Source organism: Triticum aestivum, chromosome 3D (genome assembly GCF_018294505.1).
Source record: "Triticum aestivum cultivar Chinese Spring chromosome 3D, IWGSC CS RefSeq v2.1, whole genome shotgun sequence".
Lineage (NCBI taxonomy): Eukaryota > Viridiplantae > Streptophyta > Magnoliopsida > Poales > Poaceae > Triticum > Triticum aestivum.
Genome location: NC_057802.1, coordinates 544,683,053 through 544,694,476, shown reverse-complemented (window position 1 = coordinate 544,694,476; position 11,424 = coordinate 544,683,053). Strand labels below are relative to the sequence as shown.

Sequence of the window (11,424 nt, the reverse complement as noted above, 5' to 3'; positions counted from 1 at the left end):
TGGCCCTCTTAGTAGAACCATGCGAGGACGAGCTTTCGGTTCGGTCCTCGCATAGTCGGTAATGAAAGACCGTTTCTAAAATATCAACGAAAAAATACTTTTCCCTAAAAAAATTGGTCACATACCACACGATGGCAAATAGGTATTTTCTGGTATCATTTAGCACCATTAAGTCTTAAAATGAACGGAAGTGGTGTAAAGGGCATAAAATTTAGACACGGTGTTAGATAGGGAATAAAGTTTTTTTTAAACGGAGAATAAAGTTTTTTACAGTGTTAAATAGGGAAACAAAATTTAAAACAGTATTATATAAGGAATTTTCTCAAGAAATATACACTTTTGCTAGAGCAGCATGCTTTGCTCCTCCTTGGCATATTAGGACAGACCATCTACTTCAAAATAATACTAACTCTTTGCATCGTCTCATTCAAGAGTTGCTAAGTACTAATCATCCTCATGCCACCATTTCAAATATTTTCAGTTTTCTCGGGTGCCTTCAGAAGTTGACAGACGAATGTCTCTTTGCCAGGAAAAGTGGTTTTCCTATACAGATACATCAGGCGGCATCAACACTTGATGCATCTCAAGCTCTTCTACACAAGCATAATGAAAAGCAACTTTGATCTACTTCTTACAGGTTTGAACTAAAATCATAACGAGTAATTTGGAACGGATGGGAGTATTAATAAGGTCTTCTAGGATGCGGCTTTTAAAATCCGTGGAAGGCAGTCAGTTGGTTGATCTATTCATAGACATACCAGATGATCACGCTGGTACTTAGATTCAGACCCAAGCATCAACAGGTATCACAGATTCGCCCCCCTTCAGGCCGAAGCGCTCGCGCTACTTCTTGCAGCAAGAACAGCACATATACTACAGCTCAGGCATCACTCTTTCCTCGGTTTATTGTTTGCTTCTTGCCAAAGCAGCTGCAGGTAGGAGTGGATACAGATGAAGTCCATTTGACCATGAGGCACTCACTAGCAGATTATTTCGCCAATGAGCTGCAGCCAGACCTTCTATCAACTTCAAAAAGGCATACTACAGCCACATCGAAAACAATACAAGATCACAGCACATCAACTTTGCATTTTCAAACGATGTTTAAGACATGATGAAACGCAGACGGCACAAGCAAGAAATCCACAAGAATACAACTGTTTTACATGGATAAAATGCAAGGAACAGAACACAGACAAGTATGCATGCTGCAAATTACAGTCAGGGCTAGCTACCTAAGAAAGGAACAGAGTCATATAACCAAACAGCTATTGTACATGACCGGCAACTAAAGAGACTACAGGTCAATAACACCACGAGTCAAGCACAACAACCAGGTAGGCGCGCAGGGCCATCACATCAAATGGCTAACAAACAGACAGTCTAGCACCTGCCCAGACCACCACCAAAACGGCTGTTGTGGTGCCACCATTGTACAGGCCAGAAGAGCCCCAGCAACCAACAAGAACACTCGACAAATACAGGAGACCGGTCAGTCCGATCACGTCTGGCTTATTTCTCTTCCTCTTCATCAGGATCCTCCTTTGAATCTTCTTCCTTCTTGCCATTCTCCTCTGCATCCTCTTCCTCGTTTTCTTCCTCGCCTTCATCGTCAGACATGCTGTTGATCACTTCCTCTATGATGCGCTTCACCTCGGACTTCCTGTCCATGAGGTCCATGTCAAAGTGGTCTCCTGAGGTGACAACAGAAAATGTCAGTGCGTTCATTAGACCAGACAATTGTGCTCATCATAACTTCAATAAAATCTACTACTACTACTACAATGAAACTTCAGAGAATGACAACAGAAGTATACCTAATTTCCGGAGAATGTCAGCCAAAGTTGCCTGCATGAAGGTAGCAATGTAGCCAGGTCAGCATGATAAAACACCAGAAATACATGCAACATGAACACAACATAACAATTTGCATCTGCATACCGTATTGAAGTCCACTTCTTTCAATATGTTACTGACAACACCATGCAACTGTTTAGTGGTTGGGGCTACCTTGCCTTTTCCTGGAGAAGATGGAAGCATTGGTTATAGCAGCTTTCTCAGAAAACGCAAATAAAGACATCAAACTAGAAGTAGCTCTCAGAAGAACTATGAATGTGACTTCTGATAGTCCTATGAACTATGAATATGACTGGAAGCATTGGTTATAGCAGCTTTCTAAGTGGCATCTCATAGAAAATGCAAATAAAGCATCAAACTAGAAGTACTTCTCAGAAGAACCATGAATTAACTCCTAATAATCCTACCAGAACAAAGTAAAGTCAACCAGCTCCTAGTGTGATCTGCATCAGATCAGTATTTTCATGGAATAAATAAACTCGCTGATGATCCAAATGCACTGAGATTAAATAGTTGTAAAAACAGTTGTATTCGTGTGGATCTCCAGCATGGGTACAAGATCTCATACCTTTATTTTCACCAGATGCCTTGGCACCTTGCTTCTTGCGTGCCTTACTGTTGTTTTGGCTCTCCTTTCCATCATCCTTTTTCGGTTTTGCAACCTTCTTCTTGGCCTTCTCTACAGGTGTACTGCTTTCCTTTGTTGAATTCTTTGGTGTTTTCTTGGCAGCCTTTTTGCTCTCCAACTTCACATTTGGCTTTGACACGCTTTTTACAGATTTAGTAGGAGTCTTCTTCACCGATGCATCCTTTTCCTTTGCCTTGGATCCAGCTTCCTTCTTTCCTTGTTTACCATCTGTTGACTTTTTCTTCACCGGTGTTGCTTCAGGCTCTTCATCACTCTTGGTCTCTTCTTTCACTTCAGAGTCCTCATCACTTTCTCCCATTGATGAGTCCTCAGAACCAGCAGGACCAGCATCATCTTCATCATCATTCTCATTTTCAGCCTCAACTTTTTGTTTCCGACTCTTCCTCTTTTTCTGATAATAAAACCACGTCAGAATTGAAGTACTACACACAAACACTAATTACAAATAACTGCTGCAGAAAGTCCTAAATACTAATTACAAATAACTGTTTTTTGTGAAATTTAACATAATAAGCAATTGTCAACTAGAAGATAAATATTACTGGTTCTCTATGTCCAGAAAAAAAGTACCAGCAATTATGGAGTACAGAAAGAGAGCATAAAGAAAATACTCCCTCTGTAAAGAAATATAAGAGCGTTTAGATCACTAAAGTAGTGGCCTAAACGCTCTTATATTTTTTTAAGGAGGGAGTACATTATAGGATTGAGTACCAAAGTGAGTGCGAATTTTTGGCTCCCAGGCTCCTCGGAGCCCAGTATATTGAAAAATAATAAAAAGATCTTCTAAGGTTTTTTAAAAAATCAAACTTTCCCTGTGAAAACCTAGAAATGTGTACAGATCTGTAAATTTTCATTAAATATGGTAATTTATAAGCTACACAAAAAAACAAATATATGGACCCAAAACTAGAAAAGCCCATCTTGACATACATAATTGTTTTTTGTGTACATCCAAAATCAGTTTTCCCACAAATATTAGGCCGAATTGGCCTCACATCACGCGTGGCCATTTACTCTGTAGCACAGCATGCCTGACCTTTTCCATCCGTATTTAAAGATGTGCATGCATGCAAACGGCCCTTACCAATATTGATGCACATGCATTCATGGGATTTGAGGGATTAGTGCTAAATAAATGGATTAAAGAATTAATAGAGGGGAAAGCATGGGCCTATGCACTAAATGAAGGGTGCATGGGCAGGCATTTGGTGGAATTCAGTTGGCTGCATAGTTTGCTTCAACTCTTAGGCTATTGCTTTGGTATGAGAGATTCAAAACTTAGGTCCTGTAAAAATGGATGGAGGAAGTATATTCCTATGAAATTTCACACATATGCATTTTTATACATGTCTACTTGCAAATGTACTTTTTCAGGTTTAGGAAAAAAAATAAGGGCATTTTCAGGCAGGCAATATCTGTGTCCAGCTCCAAAAGAAAATATTCTAACATGAACTTTGCTGTGTGTTTTAGATTAAAGATGTTACTAAATTGCCATTTTCCACTAGTTGAGTGGAAACCTCTCAGATATCCCTTGTTAATGTGACAATCAATAAAAGGCCAACTACCATTATTTATTTTTATTTGAATCCCATTGAGCCATTCAGGCTGAGAAATGACCAAATAACCATGGGCTATCAGAATAATACTTTGCTACATTTCTCACTGTCTCTCAGCTAGGCACAAGCCAGCCACTACCAGCAACACATAAGAGGGTACCTAAGGGAGGTGTCACACTTGGTGCAGGTCCCTTGCAAGCAGAATGTCCTTCAAGGAACCTCAAGGTTAAATCACTATTTGAACTTAGAATTTAGAAGCCCAGGCCTTGGGGACTCCTAATGAATGAGATTCTCATCCATGGACAGGCATTCTTCCATGAATAGTATAACAGCTTACATCCTTGTCACTTGTTATTAAAACTGAAACTTTTGGCCCTAATGATGGCTTGTTCTTTATGGTTCTTCACAGATTACACTGTCAATTTCATTCTTTAAACAGTGTGTTGCAAGAGAGATAATTCTAAGAAGTCAGAAACATCCAATCACAAACAGTCATCATCCAACATTAAGAAAAGAAACAATTGCAGTGAACTTTCACTGCCAGTATGTTGGTGCGTGCAAGCTTGCTATCCATGTGCCAGAACCATGAGTTGGTTGCAAGATCTTATGAGTTTCACCTCTAGCCTACCCCAACTTGTTTGGGACTAAAGGCTTTGTTGTTGTTTGTTATATTGGTGCAGTTAGACAGCTACAGAGAGGGAGTAGACCAAAGAGACCCAACTCAACTAGAGGAATTGCGGTCATTTCCAATCCCAGAGGGTTAAAATAAAAATAAGTCTTGATATGGGATTTTATCAATTGCCACACAACCCTAGGGATACTTGGAAGGTTTCCCCTCAACTAGTGGGAAGATGGAAATCACATATCAACGTAGGGACATATCATCATTTTTCTCTTTTTGAAAATAATCAACAATGGAAGCTAGCAAGTGCAAGGGGAGAAATACAGCAGCAATGTCAAATTTGCAATTTCAAGGTAGTTCAGTGGTAATCAGAAATGTATGACAACTCAAGGGAAAATGAGCAGTTTATAAATTTTCTGATGCAGGCAACAGAGCACCAGACATCAGGACACAGGTGAAGGCATTCCATGATAGATAGGTTTTCTAACAGAACAAGAGAGGTTAAACGGAGCTGCCCTCAGCACGGCAAGATTACCTTCTCTCCAGAAGCACCTTCAGCCGTTGCCTGGCTAGTTCCTTTAGACCTCCTCCGGCGTTTCTTCCCTTTCTGGAATGACAAATATTAGGAATGTGAAATTCAGTTTGCAGTCCCATGCGGTAAAAAAATATAGATGTCCATAAGAACAAGATTTGCATTGATTAAAAATCATACCTTCACATCACTGATAACAACATCTCTGGTAATGCAAGGAGACTCCAGAAACTCCAGCAATTTGGCAGAAACTTCCTCCTGAATACAGCAAAATACAGTTAGTACAGAATTCACAGCTTAGATCATTACAAACATGTGCTGAAGCAAATTAACCTTCTTTAAAGTATGTTTGGCCTGAACATCAAGTATATCACAAAAATCTAGCAACTTCTCCTTGTTCATCTTGTCAAGCCTTTCTTTTATCCTGTTCCTTTGCTTTTCCTAATCAAAATTACAAGGACATCCATTAAGACAAAAAACAAAAACAAATCATGTTTTACAGCAGAATCATCACAGAAAACTCACTGGATTGTCAGTCCAAACAAAACCAGAAAACTGGGCTAGGTTTCTTTTCAGGAAATGGACCTGCAGAGAATCAAACAGAGAGTTAACAAAACAAACCTAACAAGTTAAATTACAGCAAGACAATGCAGAAGCCTCACATTTGATTTTCTCCCAAACAACAAAGTATGAAGACTCTGAAGATTGTCATCCGCCTTTCTCTTGGAAAGTTTGAAGAAAACTAAGGAAACAAACTGTTAGTCCAACCTGTGGAATATGAGGTAGCTATTCCCAGAATAATAAATTGTACGATGCAGTTACAAGATGAAGAGTCCATAATGTCTTTATTTATCCAACACTAACTAAAAGATGAGTAACAACTTCAATCGTAAACTGGACAACTGAGCAAGATGAAAATCGGAGCAATCAATAAAGGAAGCAAGTTATGAACATTGACAAGCAGTAGCATTAACCCAAAGTTCAGAAATAAAAACAAGCAGCAGCAGTAATCCAAAATTCAGAAATCTGCACTTACAAAACAAGATAGGTGGCTGTATGGAAATTACTCATAACAAATACTGCATGATTCTGCTTATACAGTCCTTTGAAATATGCCAGTAAATTTTAGGGATGGGCAAAGTTAGAAACATACAACATTAGGCAAAGATAACTGAATAAACAGATCCACGAGTCATTTACAATGTCACAGGCAGATAGATCTTGGACTAGGCAAAGAGAACTCTGCCAGTCCATGTGTGTTATCCATCGTTCTATCAGGAACAACCCCTGGGCTAAACAAAGACAGAATCTTTTGGAGGACAGCCTGATCCATTCATTGTCATGTTATTTCATTCTCTAGTTTATAAGCAAATTTCTTTATGAATAACTCTGGAACACCAGATATATCCAGGAAAATCAAGACTTCAACCAATCCAGGGATCATTAACCACCATAGCAACAAGTTAATCACTAGCGCGGGCGTGGAGCTGCCAATGATGCCACAGGCAAGCAGGGGCGTCTATCTGCTAGTAAACGCAAGAATCGAGAGATGTTTCGGGGGCAGCAGTAGGCTTACCGTTGGGGATCTCCTTGAGCTTCGTCCCAGAGCCCTGAAACACAGGAAGCACCAAGAACGAATCAGCAAATGAAGAAATTAACGAGCCTTCCAGCCGCACGCTCATATATAGTAATGGGGAATACAGTAAACCAGACCGCTAAGCCTCCGGCGTACCACAAACAAATACTGCTATTTTCGGCGCGGTACGGTGACGGCGAGGGCCCGGGGGTGAAAAATAACAGCTCCGCGAGGGGAGGAGCCACAGATCGGGAGGAACAAGAAGGCGCGCGCACGGAGGAGGGAGGGGGGGGAGAGAGATTTGACCTGGAGAATGGCGGCGGACTTCTTGGCGGGGGTGGAGCGCGGGGTGAGCTCGGCGTAGCGCTCGACGGTCTTGCGCTCCCGGGACGGCCTGCCGGTGGCGGGGGTGGCCGGCTCCCGCGGCACCCGCTTCCTCCGGCCCCGCTTCTTCTGCGGCTGCGCCTCCGCCTCCTCCTCCGACTCCGCCTCGTCCTCGTGCTCCTCCGCCTCGGCGTCGGCGTCCATGGGGTCGTCGGCGGGCGGATCGGCGGGGGCGGGGTCGGCGGGCTTGGCGGCGGTGGCCATGGCGGCGGGCGGGGGCGGGGGGCGACGGCGGCGAGCGCGGCTAGGGTTTTAGGTCGGGGAGTGGTGAGGTGGGGGGGGTGGAAAAGGGGGGAATTTTTGGGAGGCGGAGCGGGGCGGACGGACGGACGGGGACGGGCGGGGTGCGCGTGTGTTGTGTTGTGGCTTCTGGGAGGCGCTTGCTCGGCGTTGGGCGCTATTAAATTGGGGATCGGATGAGAGATTGGGATCGACGGACGGGCGGGATGGGTGGATGGATTGGGCCTCTTTTCCTCCTCCTTCCCGCGCACGCCCCCTCCCCCGCCGTCTCAGCCCGGGAGTTGCTTGCGTGCTGTGCGCCAAATTTTCCCCTGGTTTGGCGTGTTTCCCTTTTTGCCCTCCTCCTCTTTAGCAGGTTTCTTTTCAGGTGCTAAGAGCGTCACATAAACAATTAAATGAAGAAAATTTATTCCATTTCATGCACTTAGCACCTTGTCTAAGCGTTCATGCGGAAGAGGGTCGAACATTAGATAGAAGATCCCAATCGTGTATCTACCTCCGTCGCCTTTCCTTCGACTTCGTCAAGACCAATTATCGATACGACTTGTCTGCTCAGCATACATGCCGTGCGCATCGTCTTTTTTTTAGGGCTAGCGGATGAACAAAAACAAGGGAATCAAGTCGTGTAGCGGATCGCACCGCATCTTTGCTTTAGCTGGCCGGGCTTCTTATAATCTGTTAGAATCAAAGCCCGCCTACACCCCCGAGCATCGGACGTGAAATGGGAACTTTTTGGTTTTACTTACTGTAAAAAGATCGATGAATTTTTAAAAACCGTACCATACATTCTAACGAGAAGAGATGACTGACAATTTAGATTAACACAAAAATGTGTGTGTAGGCTAGGGAGGCAGAGCCGCAGAAGGGTAGGTAAAATACTCCCAAAGTTAGTACAAAGTTGAGTCATCTATTTTGGAACGGAGGGAGTAAAATAGCTGGGGGCAGAAGGGTAAATGCATGCCCTGACGCGGGACCCACGGACAATGGGTTGAGGTGGGAGTGCGGGGCGTCGGCTGCGTCAGAGCGGCAAGCGGGAAATGGTGCTAGGCCATACGCGCCCACTTCTTCTTGGGTTCGAAATTTTCGGCCTCCCACCACCACCTTCCCGCTGAATCCGATCAGGATCAGATCCGTCGCCCCAAATAAATTCCTGGCGCGCGCGCCAGCCATCGCTCCCTCTCTCTTTTCCCACCCAAAGCCGTTGACGCCAACTTGGGCCTCCACATGGACTTGCATCCATCTGCTGAGATTGGCCCATAATCGAAGCCATGGGCTTATCCCTCGCCGCGGGCGGCCCCCCGAAGAAACAAGCTCGCTGCGAGCGCTGAGCAGCCAGGGGCTCTTCTTCTCCAACCGAACCCCGGCGGCGGCGGCGCCCTCCCCCGCGGCTCGTCTGCTCGCGCGGCCGCCCCCAACCGGCGAACAATCCCCTGGCCTTTTCCCGTCTCGGGCGGGCGGACGACGGCGATGACGGCCGCCGTCGCCGGAGCTGACGACGAGAGGAAGGCCCAGGCCATCGTGCGGTAAGCTAGCTCCCTAGCTTCGCGCGGCGCCCCGTCGCCCCCGGCGGGAGCTGCAGGGCCGCTCGCCTGCGAAGAATGGAGAATTAGCGCGGCTTCGGTTGCTGTTCGACTCGCAGCGATGACGCGCCCAGGCTGCTCGCCGCCCTCAAGGAGATGAAGGACGGGCTCGACCTCGTCGGAGGCTCGGAGCCAAGGTCGAGTCGCTCACCAGCAAGGTACCCCCTCGCGGGCTCCCCGCCCGCCGGAATTGGGAACGATGAGGGAATGGTAATTCTGGTTAGCTTCCCCGTGGGGGTGGGTGGCTAAAACTGAGAGATCCCTTCTTGTTTCTGTCCCGTGTAGGTGAGGAAGAACCAGCTGCCGACGGGCGACGGGATCGGGTGCCTGGAGGCCAAGCACCACCTGCTGCTCAGCTACTGCCAGGGCCTCGTCTACTACCTTCTACGCAAGGCCAAGGGGCTGCCCGTCGATGGCCACCCCGTCGTGCGCAGCCTTGTCGAGATCAGGCTGTTTCTTGAGAAGGTGTGCGTGCGTGTGTGCCCCCACGTGTTGATTGCTAAGCTGCCAGTCTCCATTTATGCAGCTGTCTAATAGGAGTAGTAGATTGTTTTATGTTGAATTCTGTGTGCTAGATTAGCCCAATAGACAAGAAGATGGAGTACCAGATTCAGAAGCTCACCAATGCCGCAGATGGTGCGGCTGCCCAGGATAAGGCGCCGAAGACAATGTTAAGGGCAGGCAACAAGGCGACGACGACCTGTTGGGGTACCGGCCAAACCTGGATATGATGGATATCAAAATTGCTCCTGAAGGGCAGGTGACATTCTCACTTACTAACTGATGTTTTCTCTTATATGTGTTAAGGTGATAATGTTCGACTGTTCATCACTCTCTGTTAACACACACACACACCAATCAGTTACCACCAAAATCTGTGCATTGAATTTATCAGTTTCTTTAGCCCAAACATCAATCAATAAATCTTATATCTATTTTTTTATGACATCAAATCTACCCATCCTTACTGAGCTGTTTTCTGTAATATAGTTGTCAATTGGATGAGAACTTGATATTTCTAGTGCAGTGTCTTGTAAAATCAAATTAAGTTGCTACTTAACAACTTCTTTTTTATATCAGTAATGATCGTTTCATGACTAGAGTTCAATTTATACAGTTTTTTTTTGCATGTAATTTATGCAGATTTGCTGTGTCTGATGTGTTTAGCTGTTTGACTTCAGGGCAAAGATGGTGTCTACGTTCCTCCGAGAATTGGGCCAGCTGCCATGGATGATAATCATAGTAAAGACGCTATAAGGAAAAAGAGAAGATTATTACGCATGGCAACAGAGAATCCTTATTTCAAGGAGATGACTGATGATGATGCTGATAGACCAGAAGAGGTTTGTATAAAGCTAACTAAGCTGTCTGAGCAATCTTTCAGTGGAAGGAGACAGCAGGTGACGAAAGCAAAGAATTCATGACCTACATGCGGCAGAGAGAGAAGAAAGAGAAAGCAGAAGAGGAGCTGTTCACCCGAGCTCCGGTAACCAAGCGTGAAAAGTACATGAGAAGCAGATGAAGAAGCAGCTTCATGGGTATGTTTCATGCTTGTTCTCCAGAGCTTATGGAGTTTATCTTGTCCCCCTTGTAAAGTGATCCCATCAGCCACATGGGTGAATCCTGATAGCTCTTGCCACATTAAGCTGAGCTTGCCCTTGAAGATATTCTGCTTATCTTATGAACTGCCATGTTTCTGTGTACAGGTTACAAGGCCTAACTGACGGGTTCGACCTGGGGATGAACATGCTGCTTGATGGAGAGAAGGAAGACGATGGTGGTTCTAGTGAGCCGCGGAGCAAGAGCGGGGGCCGGAGAAAACACCAGAAAGGCGGCAAGAGGAAGCGACATTAGTTCAGACCTGACAATAGTACTCCTCTGAAATTTTGCCATGTTCTCAGTCCAAAGCAGGGATTTTGATACCACTGGAAACTGAACCTGTTGTGCACCATAGGAGCAGAGATGAACTTTGCTTAGAAGCAGCAGCAGTTTTGTGCATCTATGTACACTACACCAACAGCTACTTGGGTCCTTGAGACGATTGCCACCTGTCCGTTTGCCTGTGTTTTCCGGTTTCGACGCCTTTGAATCTGTGATGTGCATGAAAAGATGTTCTGTTGAGTATGAGTATGGTCAGAGAACTGTGCAAATGAACGGTGGTTGTTGATTCCAACATCGATCTCCATGTAAAAATTAATTTGACCTTAATCCTCCAGTCTGAATCATTATCGCCAAAATCCACCTTCTGTTAGATGTTCCATTTTAAAAATCGGCGTCCACAATATTATTTTTTTAGTTGAATATATTTTTTTCTAGTATGAGGTTCCTGCTAACAGGATCGCTGCTGACAAGTGGGGTTGCAACTAGGTCTGCAAACGAGTCGAGTTCGAGTGAGTTGGAGTTTGCTCAGCTCAACTCGTATTAAAAT

General features: G+C 44.9%; 1 protein-coding gene and 1 pseudogene across 1 annotated transcript; one reads left to right on the top strand and one right to left on the bottom strand.

The window, feature by feature from the left end:
* Positions 1-1,142: 1,142 nt before the first annotated feature.
* On the bottom strand, positions 1,143-7,543 carry LOC123080343 (protein DEK). Its single transcript, XM_044503255.1, has 11 exons — positions 7,099-7,543; positions 6,793-6,826; positions 5,879-5,958; positions 5,742-5,801; positions 5,550-5,657; positions 5,397-5,474; positions 5,220-5,291; positions 2,426-2,897; positions 1,942-2,021; positions 1,818-1,848; positions 1,143-1,694 (listed from the first exon to the last, which is right to left on the bottom strand). The coding sequence occupies exons 1-11, from the start codon at positions 7,378-7,380 to the stop codon at positions 1,513-1,515; spliced, it is 1,479 nt and encodes a 492-aa protein (XP_044359190.1). The 5' UTR covers positions 7,381-7,543; the 3' UTR covers positions 1,143-1,512.
* Positions 7,544-8,883: 1,340 nt separating this feature from the next.
* On the top strand, positions 8,884-11,045 carry LOC123076472 (neuroguidin-like; annotated as a pseudogene).
* The last annotated feature ends 379 nt before the right edge of the window (positions 11,046-11,424 follow it).

Coding starts and splice junctions, on each gene's coding strand:
- LOC123080343 (XM_044503255.1), bottom strand. CDS start 7,380: ATGGCCACCGCCGCCAAGCCCGCCGACCCCGCCCCCGCCGATCCGCCC. Junction 5,802..5,878: donor TGTTTGGGAGAAAATCAAAT/GTGAGGCTTCTG, acceptor GATTCTCTGCAG/GTCCATTTCCTGAAAAGAAA. Junction 5,292..5,396: donor TTGTTATCAGTGATGTGAAG/GTATGATTTTTA, acceptor TTGTCATTCCAG/AAAGGGAAGAAACGCCGGAG.